The sequence below is a fragment of the Marmota monax genome, unplaced genomic scaffold (genome assembly GCF_021218885.2).
Source record: "Marmota monax isolate L192 unplaced genomic scaffold, Marmota_monax_Labrador192_F-V1.1 WCK01_AAM20220418_F8-fsc00001, whole genome shotgun sequence".
Lineage (NCBI taxonomy): Eukaryota > Metazoa > Chordata > Mammalia > Rodentia > Sciuridae > Marmota > Marmota monax.
Window position 1 is genome coordinate 161,639 of NW_026693777.1, and position 18,178 is coordinate 179,816.

Genomic DNA, 18,178 nt, shown 5'->3' on the forward strand with positions numbered 1-18,178 from the left:
AGTCATTTAGGACAATAAATACTTAGCAATTTAAAATATACCTTTATAAATTAAAAAATAAAAAGTCAAATAAGCAAATAAATAAATAAAATAAAATAAAACCCACACATACCCTGGTGTAACTGTGGCCATGCAGCTGCCAAAGATGCAACTGCAGACAGTGCAGATTTTGTGGGGTCTGCATCTTCATCCAAAGCCTCTGTTAAATCTTTAAGGAAATAAATACTTTATTCTAGTGCAAATCAAAGCTTGAATATTTGGGAATAATGCCCTTTTAAAATGATGAAAGAAATAGAATCAACTTAACATTCAGGAACCTCAAAAGAACCAACACTAAGTACAAGCATTATTCACATTCTGCCTAGACTCCACCTACAACTATACATCCTAAAACACACATGCCACACTAACATTTTCCTTACATAACATAAAGAAGGCAATTTCCAAATTACCAACAAGATGCACTTACATATTACAAAAACACAGTAAAATGCACTTTAGAATTAGAAACAAATCCTCTCATTCAACATCACCTTAGAAAAAGCCCACTTTGAAAACTGGAATCTACTTAAAGCTACCCAATCTTTATTATAAATATTTTAAGATCAAACCTTAAAATAAAGGCTATAATCATCACAAAATCAACCTAGAAAAAGAGAGAAAGAGAACTACTAAGCACTGCTGTTAGTACTTATTTAACCTTTTCATTAAAATTTCCAATCTTTATTTTGAAATATCTCCAATCCAAGAAACAATGGGATGATTTCCTTGTATTTTCCAAATGAACTGCTTTAGATTTGAAAAAAAAAACAAAAAAAAACTTGGCTTAAAAGTAGGACTAAACAACAAATCTACTGGTAAAAATGTAAAGCATTAGAATAAACAATCCTAATTATGATATACGGATTGATTTAAAAAAGATTAAGTTTAGAGAAAGAACTGCTATCCTTTAATAAAGGAAAGAGGTAGCTCTAAGATCACATCTAATTATAATAATTGACTATTTCATGACACTAAAAGCATCAACAGGATGACACAGAAGTTATTTGACTAAACTTTTCACACATGACAAAGTCATACCTATCAGGCCCAATCTAGCCCAATGACAAACAATGTATTTTTTTCTCACCAAGGAAAATTAGACTTAAAACTTTCAATTTTCATTTTATATATAAAGCCAAACAAAATTAATAGGCCCTCTAATTTTTTCCCAATCAGAACTTCAAAAACTACAAAATTCATCTAGTCCTAGATACACAACTATAAAACTGTGTTGGCTCTCTTTCTTAGCAGCAGCATCAACCTATACTATCTATAGAAAGTTATAATTTCCTAGGACCAAGGATATAAACACCTTAGGTACTGAATCACTAGTGCAAGGACAGCTTATTTATTTGTTTTGCAGCGGTGGGGACGGAACCCAGGGCTTCCTGCAATGCTAGCTAAGCACTCTGCCAATGAGCTACATTTCCAGCAGGCCAGTTATTTTTAATTGGGTTAAAATAAAGTAACATGTTAAAATATGTATTCTGTAGCTCCATTATCTGTGATATAGCACTCTTGAGAAATTGTAAATATCACTGTAACATTTGTTTAGATAGTCACTTGGCTATATCACACGAAAAGAATATAGCTGAAATGTATCTATGACTATCTGAAACACATTATATCTCAATCTAAAATTAATACATACAATTCCAACACTAAACAAGATATCCCAGCAAATACATAAAACTGTTCTATGTAAGAAGGATGCTCTTGTTTTTATAATTTACTTTTATTCTGTTTTGGTGTTGGGGATCAAAAACTCAGGGCCTTCTATATAAACAAGCACTCCACCAATGAGCTACCAACCCGTTCCCATGCTCTGAAGGGCTTTTAAGTTCATGATGTAAGACTGAAGACAGGATTTTAAAATGTAAGATTTTAAAAACTGCTAATCAACATTTCTAAGACTTGATATAAAAATGGAGGTCAAGGATTAAAGAAGTTATATCTTCTTGAAGACATAATTTTATGGGTAATGCTAGTGTGACAAATATTCAAATTTTCAACTTTGCTGCCGTATTTAGAGGCAACATGGTAGTCATTATGAGGGTCTAGATCAACCAAGCTTGTACCCAATTTCCTTACTCATGTTTCCTTAAGCACACCTCATTTCTTTATATGTAAAATGCAGACAATTATTATATCTACCTCACAAAGGTGGCCTGAGAATTAAATGAAATAACACGTAGTGATATCAATTCTAACTATGTGATCTTTATTACATAACTTCACTGAACCGAGTTTTCCCATCACTAGATAAATTAATTCTTCTCTTTCTGATCAATTTTCCTCTTGCTAGAAATTGCAGAAAACATCTTACTAATAACACCATCACTAAGGAGAAGACGATATTCAATCCCATGTGATTCTTTAATTGATTTTTAGGAAGAGGTGTAAAAAAGCTTTTTTTGTTACTGAGATAGGAGAATAGATGTGAGGAAAAGTGTCAATTTTTATTCAGATATACAGACTTTATATTTATACTTATAGATAGTCCTTTATAAAAATGGAGCTATAAAATTTGCAGATTAAACAAATGGCGATACAAACCATACCCTTTCATATATATACTTCCTTTATATTAAATGATTTTTCAACACAATTTCCTTTTTATCCCCCTCCCTTTTTACCCCCCAACTAGGACTTCAAAAATTATAAAATTTATCTGTTTAAATCCTGAATTAAATATAGCCTTATGTCTTGTATTAAGGTCAGAACTTAATCAATAACCCTCTTAGGTTATTTGCTATGATATAAACAATGGCTAAAAGAATATTTTCATTTAATTGACTAAATTATCTGAGAAAACAACAGGGGTTATATTGCTAAAATGGCCTTGATAAGGGACCCATGGTGATTATGCTCAAGCTGGACACTAGGGCAACCAACATCAGATGCATACTCATCAATACCCTATTGCTTCAGGAACCAGACATAAAGAAAGATAAGCTCAAATTGTCTAAGGCCAACGAAACTATCAGAATGGAGAAATGCCCCATTTTTTTGTACCAACATTTTGCTATTCAGTTGTTTCTGAGCAGTTATTTCTTTTCTTTTTTGGTACTGGGGATTGAACCCAGGGACACTTAACCACTGAGCCACATCCTCAGCCGTTTTTTATATTTTATTTAGAGATAGGGTCTTGCTGAGTTGCTGAGGCTAACTTTGAACTCTTGATCCTCCTGCCTCAGCCTCCTGAGCCTCTGAGATGACAGGCATGTACCACCATGCCTGGTACTCCTAGCAGTTATTTTTTATTTTATTCTTATGAAATACCCTTGTCATTTAATCAAGCTTCTGGTCCTAATCTTCTTATGTTGGATGTTCACAGAGTATTATTCAGGAAGCCAAATCAATCTCTGAATATAAGTGCTTAACCTTTCCTCTGATCAAGGTAAATACTAAATGAAACAGTGAACATACTGTTTTAAAAAATAAAAAAAATTCCTTTGAGAATTATTCCTATATTAACATACCAAAAGACTCTAGATATTTAAGATCACAGAATTTAAAGAGCAAAATTTGTAGTTCAAACTAGTTAAATAAAAGTGAAATTTTTCTTAACTCTGTTCTAAAAACTTTCAGATCTGAAATAAAATCATAAGTAGTATTTTTGACTTCAAGTATTAATAATAATTCGTTTTTCCTAAGATGGAGCTAACAAAAATGAGTGTTATTTAATATAATATCTTGGGGATTACAGATACTAGCCAGTGAAATCTGTAATATTCCTAATCATAGGTAAAAATCTAAAGGAATGAAAGCAAAATAGATTGTGGGAAGATGTCTTTAAGGTCACTGGAACGAGATTACTTTAAAGTAAAGTTTTTATAAAATAACAGGTAAAATGTTGTCAGTATTAGTATCTGACCTGGTATCAGGTAACCTGAATAACTATATTTTCTAACTGTAAAAGCCAAGTTAACTTTAAAATAAACTTTAAAAACTAGTTTCAATATAAAGCTACTATGGTTCAATCAGCAATAATATTGAATTCTGACCTTTGGTGTCCGCATCTGTTATTTGCTCTTTGGCTACTTCCTCTTCTTCTTCAGCTATCGCCTGGAAGATTGCAGTCAGGAAGAAAAAGAGCAATTCACATAGTGGGCCTTCACTGTCATTTCCTACAAGAGCTTCCTCTAACACTTCTGTGAATAAAATGTTTAAAATGAATTTAAAGTTTTATTCATATTTGAAAAAAACAACTCAACTGGAATAATAAACATTTAATCAACAATAGAAAGCAGGGCCAAGTATTATATCCAAGTAAAAATTTTAATGATTACAAATAAAATACAATAAAATCATAAGTCAGAGTTACTATTTTCTCAAGCAAGCCAAAATAGCTTCAACAGACCAATATTTCATTCAAATTTAAATGTGAGGCACAAATTCAGGCACTTTACAGATTATAATTTTATTCTGACTATGCAAATATTTGTTATTGTATCCCACTGTTCTCAAAAGGTATGTAGGACATTGTTGTTCACTAATTAGTGCATAGGAAAGGTAATTATTAGCTTTAATTTTTTTTTTTAAAGAGAGAGAGAGAGAATTTTTTAATATTTATTTTTTAGTTTTCGGTGGACACAACATCTTTATTTTATTTTTATGTGGTGCTGAGGATCAAACCCAGCGCCCTGCACATGCCAGGCGAGCGCGCTACTCTTTGAGCCATATTCCCAGCCCAGCTTTAAATTTTAATCTCAATATTGTGTTCAAGTGTTAAATAAATGCTTCTTATCTAATTTGTCTTACCTATACCAGCACTGTTTAAACCTTTTTGATTGGTAAGGCACAATGATTCATATCTAGCTCATAAGGAAAAACTGAAGAATTTCAAAGCCCCCCTGAAATTTTTTTTTTTTTTGAGACAGGGTCTTGCTATGTTACCCATGCTTGGTTCAAATTCATAATTCTCCAGTCTCAGTCTCCTGAGTAGCTGAAATGAAAGGTGTGTATTACCATGCCTGGCTTAAGAATACACTCTTATTAAAACTGAGACCATAATTATAATTCTGTTTTTTGAGGGTTCCTATGTGGATTTTTTTTTTCTTTTGGTATTGAGAAATTGAACTCAGGAGTGCTTATTCGCTAAGTCCCAGCTCCAGCCCCAGCCCTTTTTCTTATTTTCTATTTTGAGGCAGGGTCTCATTACGTTGCTAAGGCTGGCTTTGAACTTGTGATCCTCCTGCCTCAGCATCCTCAGCCACTTGGATTACAGGTGTGCACCACTGCTTCCTGCATGCATACATGGATCTTAATATTTTGTCTATTGAACAGCTAAAAATTCAAAATTAGACCTAAATCCCTCCTTAAACTCTATTATAAATGTTTATACAAAGTAAAAGTATGTAAGTAGACAGGTAAGCAGAATTACAAATCAAAGGGAGGCAATCATTTGTCAGTAACCATGCACATACCACTCTCCACTCAAGTAGTGGAGTCTATTCCTCCAGCCCCTTCAGTTCCAGGTGGCCTGTAACTGCTCTGACCAATGGAATGTGGCCTAAATAATACTGTGCTAGTTTCAGGCCTAATCTTTCAGAGGGCTGGCAGTTTCTGTTTTCTTGCCTTCTGAACCTTCAGCTGCCACATAAGTACAGAAGAAATGGAAGGCCATGTGAAGAGAACTGAGGCATCAGACATGTGCATTAAGAAGCCATCTCAAACATCTATCCAGTTAAGCCTTTGGATGATTACGATCCTAACTAGGTAATAACATGAGAGAACCCAAGAAATAATGGAACAGTTAAGTCTAGTGATCTTAAGAACTTTGAGAAGTAGCTTGCTTTTTAAAAAATATTTTTAAATTGTCAATGGATCTTTATTTTATTTATTTATATGCAGTGCTGAGAATCAAACCCAGTGCTTCACACATGCTACGCAAGTGTTCTACCACTGAGCCACAAACCCAGCCCCAATAGCTTGTTTTTCTTAAGCCAGTAATGAAGGGTAAATTACATAACATATCAGTATATAACTAGAGTACTTGCCTAGGGTTACACCCTCAGGAAATTCATCTTGAAGATCAAAAAGTTCCCCAAATGCATTAAGGAACTCCAAAACCATTAGAGCATCACCAAAGATTTCAGGAGGTAGTCTAGTTTTCACTGGAGTTGGTTCTGGAAGTTCCTGCAAGATTAAGCAATTTATATAACTCTTGAATCAAGTATAGGTAAATACAGTATACTCTTTATCTAATAAAAATTATTCTATATAAACTAGCTGTCTTTAATAATCCTGGATGTTTATTATAATCACCTTTGGAACTCTTACAGATTTCATGGACTTCCAACTTTACTAGCAAGGGACTCTGAGAAAAAAATATTATTCTTCCTAAAACTGAGAATGTAATTTTAAGCTGAAGTAAATTTCTGACTCTATTTCCTAGCTAAGAGGACCTTTTAATCTAGATTTTGAAGTCAAATTAGTTATGCAAATGTTGTCTTCAGTGCAGTATCTCCTTATGATATGAAATATAATCCCAACAGACTGATTTGGAAGTGCTTCCTTATAAGCTGGGAATGAGTTTGGTTTTAGGTACTTAGGTTCTTCTGGAAAAAGGCAAGAATCTGTACCTAGTAATCAGCCTTAATGCATGCCTGGCGACAGCACTTACCAAATTGTCAAGGATCACAAAAACTGACAAATTATTTCTACAGAATAGTAATTATTATCAAAAAAAAATTTTTTTTTAAACAAAGCACTAGCAATGCTACCTTGGAACTCTAAGGCTGAATATTTGCTTAACTGGTTATTTCCTCTCAGTTAAACATAAAGAAAAGAGGTCACTATTAAATAAAAGAAACATTTCATCAGCAAAGCCACATACAACATATAAAATACACATGTGCCAAATATCATATAACATGCTTTTTACCTTAAGGTCATCACATTCCATATCTTCTCTTGGTTTACTCCATTGTTTTAGGTATTCCATATATTTTCGCTTTTCTTCACGTAATTTCTCTCTTTCCTAATTAAAAAAAGGTTAGTAATAATTCTTTAAAGAAATTTAATAAGCTTGAGATCTTGTTAGAAATACAAATACTTGGGCCCCACCCTAGGCTTACCAAATCAGGAACTCTGAGGTTAGGAGTAGCAATTGGTTAACAAACCCTTCTGGTAACTTCAATGTACATTAATGTTTTAGAACCACTGGACAGAATAATACCTATTAAGTAATTCTACAAAGACCAAAAATGCCTGGTACATACTGGTTCCTGAATAAATATTAATTTAACTTCATACTACCCACTCACTACTTGAACTGAATTACATCCTGACAAAGTAAATTAACATTAGAATACTTAAATAAAACCTCCCCCTTCAGTTTATAATACATTTGTTATTTTCAAGATTAATTTGAATCTGTTAAAAGCCCAGAGACATGCAGGGGAACATAAGTAAAAGCAACAATAATATTATATAGTTCATGGACTTCTCTTTCTTATAATCCAGGCTATTTCTCTTGTTCACTTGGTCTTTTGTTGAAACCTTAACTTCTTTGTTCTGATATTTGAAGCTGCAAGGTAAATACTGTAAGGTCTCTAATAAAGCAGCACAAATAAAATATTTCATCATTATTTTCCAGTAAACATTATTAATATACATTAAAACTATATTCTAACTTTGAATTTTAGGAACATGAAAGATAACTATGCACTTATCAATTTTTCCACATAAAAGGGCTAGTTAGAGAACTTATTAACTGTGCTTTGAGCAGTCTGCTATAATGTTTTTCTCCTAAAAAACAATTCTTACAGGACATAATACGATGGGCATTCTCATTCATTGTTGCTGAAAGTGTATAAATAAGCCCATGTTTGACAAATACTTAGCTAAGTATATATATATAGAAAGTATTTTAAGTGTTCTTAGCCTCTGACCTACTATTCTACATATTAATTCAGGGGCAGAGCAAAAAACAAACAAACAAAAAAGAAATTTGGATTTATGAGAAAAAGACTATAAAGTGCTTAATTTTAGTTATTTGATGAATTATTGGGCAGTCACTAAAAATTCCACTTTAGATTATTAAATAATATGAAGGAATGTTTATAATAAATATTAGGTGAAAAGAGAATATAAAATTATAAATGGTAGGTGCTCTAACTATTTAAGACCTTGAATAAAGACTGGAAATTAATTCAAGTGTTATTTTAATTCCATCCCTAAGTGTTATCATTAAATTACAAGTGATTCTTATTCTCTACATTTCCAGAGTAAAGTTTGTATTTGGCCCTTGACAGCACACTAAGAACCTATTTGAAATATTTCAAGAAACTATAGGCAATTTAAATGAATACAGTGTATAACCTGATCCTCTGAGGCTAGTTGTGGATATCCCAAAAATCCGCCTATGAAAATGCCTAAGTTGAACAGAACCAGCTACAGACTTCTGTTAAGAAATATCCACCACTGAAGACTATAAAGATTTGCTGGAATACCCTATTATTATACACACTTAATTTTTCAAGGAGGATAAGAACACCATAATAAATTCTTACTGATCATAGAATTTATTTATTTTAGTTTTTCATTAATGTAGACAGGGTCTTACTATGCTGACCAGACAGGCCTTTAACTCTTGGGTTCAAATGGCTCTGCTGCCTTTCCCCTATATGTAGCTAGGACTACAGGTATGTGCTTGATTTGAATTTACTATATTTTATCACTATTTATTTCTTTTACCTTTGAAAGTTTCATGCATAATAATTTTCCTAAATTTGGAATTCTAAATAATGAAGATCATTTGGGTTGCACTTTAAGTTTTAAGTGAGGCATAAAGACATGTAGAAATATATTGAATCTTGCAGGGCACCTGTAATTCCAGCTACTTAGGAGGCAAGTTCAAGGCTAGCCTTGGCAACTCAATGAGACCACCCCATTTCAAAATAAAAAGTATAAAAAGGGCTGGGGATGTAGCTCAGTGATAGAGATCCACTGGGTTCAATCCCCAGTACCACAAGAATGAAATTAGTAAAGTATTTGAAAATTAACCATGAATTTAAATATGTAAAGTAATATTACTATTTGTAGGAGCACAACTAATATTCTAAAATAAATACCTTTTCTCTTTCTATTTTAAGTCTCTCTTTTTCCTCTTTTTTCTTTAGTCTTTCTTCTTCAACAATCTTCTTCAATTCTTCCCTCTTTTTCTCTTTATCCTCCTTTTCTTTCTTTTTTGCTTCTAGGGCATCTGCTTTTTCTCTTTTTAATTTAGCCTTTTGGAAAGCTGTGGAGAAGGTCAAACTTAAAAATGTAAACAGGCAAAAACAACATTTGGCATTTTTTTAAGCAACAAAAAAAGCCCTGACATAATTTATGGTTAAATGAGATCAGTAGAGACAAAATTCCTGAAGGGAGTCAGCAGATAATAGATTAAAATGGGAAAAGCAAATTGGGTAGGTTTAAGGCAAACTATAGTACTGGGACAAACAAATCCTTCCTTTGAAAGCCCTGATACTCAAACTGTTATCTAAAGACAGGGCAAGGTAATCATCTTGTTAAAAATGTAGAATTTCAAGAGATCCAAGATGGCGGAATAGGGGAGGTCCCGTTTCTGGCTGCTTTGTGGCATGAAACCAAGAAAGTAGACAGGGAGCTTCTCCACAAGGTCTCGCCTAGATGGAATATAACATCTGAGAGAGTGGAAGAAGACCCCTATACAGAGGATTTTCACAGAAATCACCAGTGCTGCAACCACCTGTGCAGAAATCAGAGGCTCTGTGCTTGAGTTAACTCTCCGGACTTCGGACCCAAAGCCCACAGGTCTAGCTCACACAGGGCTCTCAAGCAAATCGCTGAAGGGAGTGATTCTGCAGAACTCCAGAACTCCAGACTGCGCTCTGCTGCCACACAGGTCACTCAGCCGCTATCTATCCACAGCTCCTCCGCCTAGGTCCGCCCAACTCAGGAGACACCCTGGCACTGGAAACAGAACAACTTCATCTTGGAAAAACTTCCTCACCATTTTTTTGGTGGGTGTGGATACCAGATGGAATCGCCATCTGAGCAGGAGAGATCTTGGAACCCTACAAGAGCACTACAAATCTATAGGGTTAAAAACAAGAACACACCAGATCCACAGAGCTGGAAAGGAAGACACATGAGCAACATGAAAAGAAAAGGGAAGAAAGTACCACAAACAAATCAAGGCAACACATCATTAAAAGCATTGGCAGCTACAGCAGAAAAAAGGACAGAGAAAGATTTCAGGATACACATGGTTAAAATGTTTTGGGATCTCAAAGACATAAGAGAACAAATACAGGCAGTGAAAGATCACTTAGACAATGAGCTACATAAACAAATCCAAGAAGCAAAAGATCACCTCAACAGGGAGATAGAGGTTCTAAAAAAGAACCAAACAGAAATCCTTGAAATGAAAGAAATAATAAAGCAAAGTAAAAACTCAAATGAAAGCATCACCAACAGAGTAGACCACTTAGAAGATAGGATATCAGACAATGAAGATAAAATAAATCATCTTGAAAAGAACATACACCACACAGCGAAAATGATAAGAAACCACGAGCAGAACATTCAAGAAATATGGGATAGCATAAAAAGACCAAATTTAAGAGTTACTAGGATAATCAAATAGACCACAACACAATAATTATGGGTGACTTCAACACACCTCTCTCACCATTTGACAGATCCTCCAAACAAAAATTGAATAAAGAAACTATAGAACTCAATATCACAATCAACAACCTAGACTTAACTGACATATACAGACTATATCAACCATCATCAAGTGGATATACTTTTTTCTCAGCAGCACATGGATCCTTCTCAAAAATAGACCATATATTATGCCATAGGGCAACCCTCAGTAAATATACAGGGGTGGAGATAATCCCATGCATTTTATCTGATCATAATGGAATGAAACTGGAAATCAATGATAAAAGAAGGAAGGAAAAATCCTACATCACATGGAAAATGAACAATATGTTACTGAATGATCAATGGGTTACAGAAGACATAAAGGAGGAAATCAAAAAATTCTTAGAGATGAATGAAAATACAGACACAACATATCGGAATCTATGGGACACAATGAAAGCAGTTTTAAGAGGGAAATTCATCGCCTGGAGGTCATTCCTCAAAAAAAAGGAAAAAACCAACAAATAAAAGAGCTCACACTTCATCTCAAAGCCCTAGAAAAGGAAGAGCAAAACAACAGCAAATGTAGCAGAAGGCAAGAAATAATTAAAATCAGAGTGGACATCAACGAAATTGAAACAAAAGAAACTATTGAAAAAATTAACAAAACTAAAAGTTGGTTCTTTGAAAAAATAAATAAGATCGACAGACCCTTAGCCATGCTAACGAAGAGAAGAAGAGAGAGAACTCAAATTACTAACATACGGGATGAAAAAGGCAATATCACAACAGACGCTACAGAAATACAGAAGACAATTAGAAATTATTTTGAAAACCTATATTCCAATAAAATAGAAGATAGTGAAGACATCGATAAATTCCTTAAGTCATATGATTTGCCCAGACTGAATCAGGAGGATACTCACAACTTAAACAGACCAATATCAATAGATGAAATAGAAGAAGCAATCAAAAGACTTCCAACCAAGAAAAGCCCAGGACCGGATGGGTATACAGCGGAGTTTTACAAAACCTTTAAGGAAGAATTAATACCAATACTTTTCAAGCTATTTCAGGAAATAGAAAAAGAGGGAGCTCTGCCAAATTCATTCTATGAGGCCAACATCACCCTGATTCCGAAACCAGACAAAAACACCTCAAAGAAAGAAAACTACAAACCAATATCTCTGATGAACCTAGATGCAAAAATCCTCAATAAAATTCTGGCGAATCGGATACAAAGGCACATCAAAAAAATTGTGCACCATGATCAAGTAGGATTCATCCCTGGGATGCAAGGATGGTTCAATATACGGAAATCAATAAATGTTATTCACCACATCAATAGACTTAAAGATAAGAACCATATGATCATCTCAATAGACGCAGAAAAAGCATTCGACAAAGTACAGCATCCCTTTATGTTCAAAACATTAGAAAAACTAGGAATAACAGGAACTTACCTCGACATAGTAAAAGCTATATATGCTAAGCCTCAGGCTAGCATCATTCTCAATGGAGAAAAATTGAAGGCATTCCCCCTAAAATCTGGAACAAGACAGGGATGCCCTCTATCACCACTTCTATTCAATATAGTTCTCGAAACACTGGCCAGAGCAATTAGACAGACGAAAGAAATTAAAGGCATAAAAATAGGAAAGGAAGAACTTAAATTATCACTATTTGCAGATGACATGATTCTATACCTAGAAGACCCAAAAGGGTCTACAAAAAAACTACTAGAACTAATAAATGAATTCAGCAAAGTGGCAGGATATAAAATCAACACGCATAAATCAAAGGCATTTCTGTATATCAGTGACAAAACTTCTGAAACGGAAATGAGGAAAAACACTTCATTCACAATATCCTCAAAAAAAATAAAATACTTGGGAATCAACCTAACAAAAGAGGTGAAGGACTTATACAATGAAAACTACAAAACCCTAAAAAGAGAAGTAGAAGAAGATCTTAGAAGATGGAAAAATACACCCTGTTCATGGATAGGCAGAACTAACATCATCAAAATGGCGATATTACCAAAAGTTCTCTATAGGTTTAATGCAATGCCAATCAAAATCCCAATGGCATTTCTTGTAGAAATAGAGAAAGCAATCATGAAATTCATATGGAAAAATAAAAGACCAAGAATAGCAAAAGCAATTCTAAGCAGGAAGTGTGAATCAGGTGGTATAGCGATACCGGATTTAAAACTATATTACAGAGCAATAGTAACAAAAACAGCATGGTACTGGTACCAAAACAGGCGGGTGGACCAATGGTACAGAATAGAGGACACAGAGACTAATCCACAAAGCTACAGCTATCTTATATTTGATAAAGGAGCTAAAAGCATGCAATGGAGGAAGGATAGCATCTTCAACAAATGGTGTTGGGAAAACTGGAAATCCATATGCAACAAAATGAAACTGAATCCCCTCCTCTCACCATGCACAAAAGTTAACTCAAAGTGGATCAAGGAGCTAGATATCAAATCAGAGACTCTGCGTCAGATAGAAGAAAAAGTTGGCTCCGATATACATATTGTGGGGTTGGGCTCCAAATTCCTTAATAGGACACCCATAGCACAAAAGTTAATAACAAGAATCAACAAATGGGACCTACTTAAACTGAAAAGTTTTTTCTCAGCAAGAGAAACAATAAGAGAGGTAAATAGAGAGCCTACATCATGGGAACAAATTTTTCCTCCTCACACTTCAGATAGAGCCCTAATATCCAGAGTATACAAAGAACTCAAAAAATTAAACAATAAGAAAACAAATAACCCAATCAACAAATGGGCCAAGGACCTGAACAGACACTTCTCAGAGGAGGACATACAATCAATCAACAAGTACATGAAAAAATGCTCACCATCACTAGCAGTCAGAGAAATGCAAATCAAAACCACCCTAAGATACTATCTCACTCCAGTAAGATTGGCAGCCAGTATGAAGTCAAACAACAACAAGTGCTGGAGAGGATGTGGGGAAAAGGGTACTCTTGTACATTGCTGGTGGGAATGCAAACTGGTGCGGCCAATTTGGAAAGCAGTATGGAGATTCCAGGGAAAGCTGGGAATGGAACCACCATTTGACCCAGCTATTGCCCTTCTCGGACTATTCCCTGAAGACCTTAAAAGAGCGTACTACAGGGATACTGCTACATCGATGTTCATAGCAGCACAATTCACAATCGCTAGACTGTGGACCCAACCCAGATGCCCTTCAATAGATGAATGGATAAAAAAAAAATGTGGCATTTATACACAATGGAGTATTATACAGCACTAAAAAATGACAAAATCATGGAATTTGCAGGGAAATGGATGGCACTAGAGCAGATTATGCTTAGTGAAGCTAGCCAATCCCTAAAAAACAAATACCAAATGTCTTCTTTGATATAATGAGAGCAACTAAGAACAAAGCAGGGAGGAAGAGCAGGAAGAAAAGATTAACATTAAACAGATACATGAGGTGGGAGGGAAAGGGAGAGAAAAGGGAAATTGCATGGTAATGGAGGGAGATCCTCATTGTTATACAAAATTACATATAAGAGGTTGTGAGGGGAATGGGAAAATAAATAAGGAGAGAAATGAATTACAGTAGATGGGGTAGAGAGAGAAGATGGGAGGGGAGGGGAGGGGAGATAGTAGAGGATAGGAAAGGTAGCAGAATACAACAGTTACTAATAGGGCATTATGTAAAAATGTAGATGTGTAACCGACGTGATTCTGCAATCTGTATTTGGGGTAAAATTGGGAGTTCAAAACCCACCTGAATCAAATGTATGAAATATGATATGTCAAGAGCTTTGTAATGTTTTGAACAACCAATAAAAAAAAAATTATAAAAAAAAAAAAAGAGTTACTGGGATAGAGGAACACATAGAAGTCCAAACCAAAGGAATGAACAATCTATTCATTGAAATAATATCAGAAAACTTTCCAAACATGAAGTACGAATCAGAAATCCAAATTCAAGAAGCCTACAGGACACCAAATGTACAAAATCACAACAGATCCACACCAAGGCATATAATAACGAAAATGTCCAACATACAGAATAAGAAATTTTAAAAGCCACAAGAGAAAGGAATCAGATTACATATAAGGGAAAACCACTTAGGATAACAGCAGATTTTTTAACACAGACCCTAAAAGCTAGAAGATCCTGGAACAACATATATATAATGGGTGCCAACCAAGAATCTTGTATCCAACAAGATTAAGCTTTAGATTTGAAGATGAAATAAAAACCTTCCACAATAAACAAAAAATAAAAGAATTTATAGTTAGAAAACCAGCACTACAAAACATCCTTGGCAAAATATTTTATGAAGAGGGGGCTGGGGTTGTGGCTCTGGGGCTGGGGTTGTGGCTCTGGGGCTGGGGTTGTGGCTCTGTGGTACCATGCTCGCCTAGCACGTGAGGCCCTGGGTTCAATCCTCAGCACCACATAAAAATAAATAAATAAAGGTATTGTGTTCAACTACAACTAAAAAAAAAAATTCATGAACAGGAAATGAAAAACAACAATGAAAATCAGCAGAGGGAGGTAGTACACTAAAGAAAAACTAATAAAAGAGGAAAACCAATTCAAGTTAAATAATAAAAATAAACAAATATGGCTGGAAATACAAACCATCTCTCAACAGTAACCCTAAGTGTTAATGACTTAAACTCACCAATCAAAAGACACAGGCTATCAGACTGGATTAAAAAAACAACCCAACAATATGCTGCCTCTAGGAGACTCATCTGATAGGAAAAGACATACACAGACTGTAGGTGAAAGGTTGGGAAAAATCATACCATTCACATGGACTGTGGAAGCAAGCAGGGGTTTCCATACTCATATCAAATAAAGTAGACTTCAAGCTAAAATTAATCAAAAGGGATATAGATGGACATTATATACTGCTCAAGGGAACTATACACCAACAAGACATAACAATCATAAATATATATGCCTCAAATAATGGTGCAGCTATGTTCATCAAACAAACTCTTCTCAAGTTCAAGAGTCAAACTGACCACAACACAATAATCTTGGATGACTTTAACACAACTCTCTCTCCACTGGATAGATCTTCCAAACAAAAGCTGAATAAAGAAACTATAGAACTCAATAACACAATCAATAACTTTAACTTAACTGACATATATAGAATATTTCAACCTGCATCAAGTGGATACACTTTCTTCTCAGCAGCACATGGATCTTTCTCTAAAATAGACAATATACTATGTCACAAAGCAACTCTTAGCAAATACAAAAAAGTAGAAATACTAACAGGCATTTTATCAGATTATAATGGAGTGAAATTGGAAATCAACGAAAAAAATAAAAAAATAAAAATTTCTCCATCACCTGAAGACTAAACAATATGCTGCTGAATGAACAATGGGTTACAGAAGACATTGAGGAGGAGATTAAAAAATTCATAGAGGTAAATGAGAACATAGACATAACATATCGAAATCTCTGGGACACTATGAAAGCAGTACTAAGAGGAAAATTCAGTGCATGGAGTTCATTCCTTAAAAGAAGAAAAAGTCAACAAATAAATGACCTCACATTACATCTCAAAGCCCTAGAAAAAAGAACAAAAAACCAGCAGCAAAAGCAGTAGAAGGCAAGAAATAATTAAAATTAGAGCTGAAATCAATGAAATCAATTTAAAAAATTGACAAAACAAAAAGTTGGTTCTTTAAAAAAATAAATAAAATTGACAGACTCTTACATGCTAACAAAGAGAAGGAGAGAGAGAACTCAAATTACTAGCATATGTGATGAAAAAGGTAATATCACAACAGACACTATAGAAATACAGAGGATAATTAGAAATTATTTTGAAATCTTATACTCCAATAAAATAGAAGACATTGAAGGCATCAACAAATTTCTTAAGTCACACGATTTGCCCAGATTGAGTCAGGAAGATATACACAATTTAAACAGACCAATTATCAAGTGATGAAATAGAAGAAGCCATCAAAAGCTTACCAACCAAGAAAAGCCCAGAACCAGATGGATACATACCTGAGTTTTACAAGACCTTTAAAGAAGAACTAATATCAATATTCTTCAATTTATCTCAGGAAATAGAAAAAGAGGCAGTAATTCCAAACTTATTCTGTAAGGCCAACATCACCCTGATTCCAAAACCAGGCAAAGACACATCAAAGAAAGAAAACTTCAGACCAATATCTCTAATGAACATAGATCCAAAAATTCTCAATAAAATTCTGGCAAATCGAATACAAAACATATCAAAAAGATTGTGCACCATGATCAAGTGGGATTCATTCCAGGGATGCAAGGTTGGTTCAACATACAGAAATCAATACATGTAATTCATCACATCAATAGACTTAAAGGTAAGAATCATATGTCCATCTCAACAGATGCAGAAAAAGCTATTAACAAAATACAGCATCCCTTTATGTTCAAAACACTAGAAAAACTAGGGATAACAGGAACGTATCTCAACTTCGTAAAGGCTATCTACGCTAAGACTCAGGCCAACATCATTCTAAATGGAGAAAAATTGAAGGCATTCCCTATAAAAAACTGGAATAAGACAGGGATGCCCTCTTACACCACTTCTATTCAACATAGTTCTTGAGCAATTAGACAAAAGAAATCAAAGGGATATTTATAGGAAAAGAAGAACTTAAATTAGCAATATTTGCAGATGATATGATTATATACCTAAAAGACCCAAAAAATTCCACCAGAAAACTTCTAGAACTAGTAAATGAATTCAGCAAAGTAGAAGGATATAAAATCAACACCTATAAATCAAAAGCATTTCTGTATATCAGTGACAAAGCCTCTGAAAAGGAAATGAGAAAAACTACCCTATTCACAATATCAAAAAAAAAAAAAAAAAAAAAAAAGATACTTGGTAATCAACTTAACGAAAGAGGTGAAAGATCTATACAATGAAAACTACAGAACCCTAAAGAGAGAAATCAAAGAAGACCTTAGAAGATGGAAAGATCTACCTTGCTCTTGGATAGGCAGAATTAACATTATCAAAATGACCATACTATCAAAAGCACTATACAGATTTAATGCAATTCCAATCAAAATCTCAATGGCATTCCTCATAGAAATTAGAAAAAGGAATCATCAAATTCATCTGGATAAATAAGAGACCCAGAATAGCTAAAGCAATCCTTAGCAGAAAGAATGAAGCAGGTGGCAGCGCTATATCAGACCTTAAACTATACTACAGAGCAATAGTAACAAAAACAGCATGGTATTAGCACCAAAACAGACTGGTAGACCAATGGTACAGAATAGAGGACACAGATAATAATTACAATTATCTTACGTTAGACAAAGGTGCCAAAAATATGCACTGGAGAAAAGATAGCATCTTCAACAAATGGTGCTGGGAAAACTGGAAATCCATATGCAATAAAATGAAATTAAACTCCTATCTCTCAGCATGCACAAAACTTAACTCAAAATAGATCAAGGACCTAGGAATTAGACCA

The 18,178-nt window shown here is 34.3% G+C and overlaps 1 protein-coding gene across 3 annotated transcripts in view; it reads right to left on the reverse strand.

The window, feature by feature from the left end:
* The window catches only part of Baz1a (bromodomain adjacent to zinc finger domain 1A), a 118,119-nt gene that overhangs the window by 33,435 nt on the left and 66,506 nt on the right, over positions 1–18,178 (reverse strand). For 2 of the 3 annotated variants that reach the window (XM_058584462.1, XM_046461402.2), the window contains 5 exons: positions 9,123–9,289; positions 6,932–7,027; positions 6,045–6,183; positions 4,050–4,196; positions 113–208 (listed from right to left, as the gene is read on the reverse strand). In XM_058584462.1, coding sequence (XP_058440445.1) covers positions 113–208; positions 4,050–4,196; positions 6,045–6,183; positions 6,932–7,027; positions 9,123–9,289 — 645 coding nt within the window. The remainder of the gene's footprint in view (positions 1–112; positions 209–4,049; positions 4,197–6,044; positions 6,184–6,931; positions 7,028–9,122; positions 9,290–18,178) is intronic. The other variant, XM_046461401.2, reaches the window with a different exon arrangement.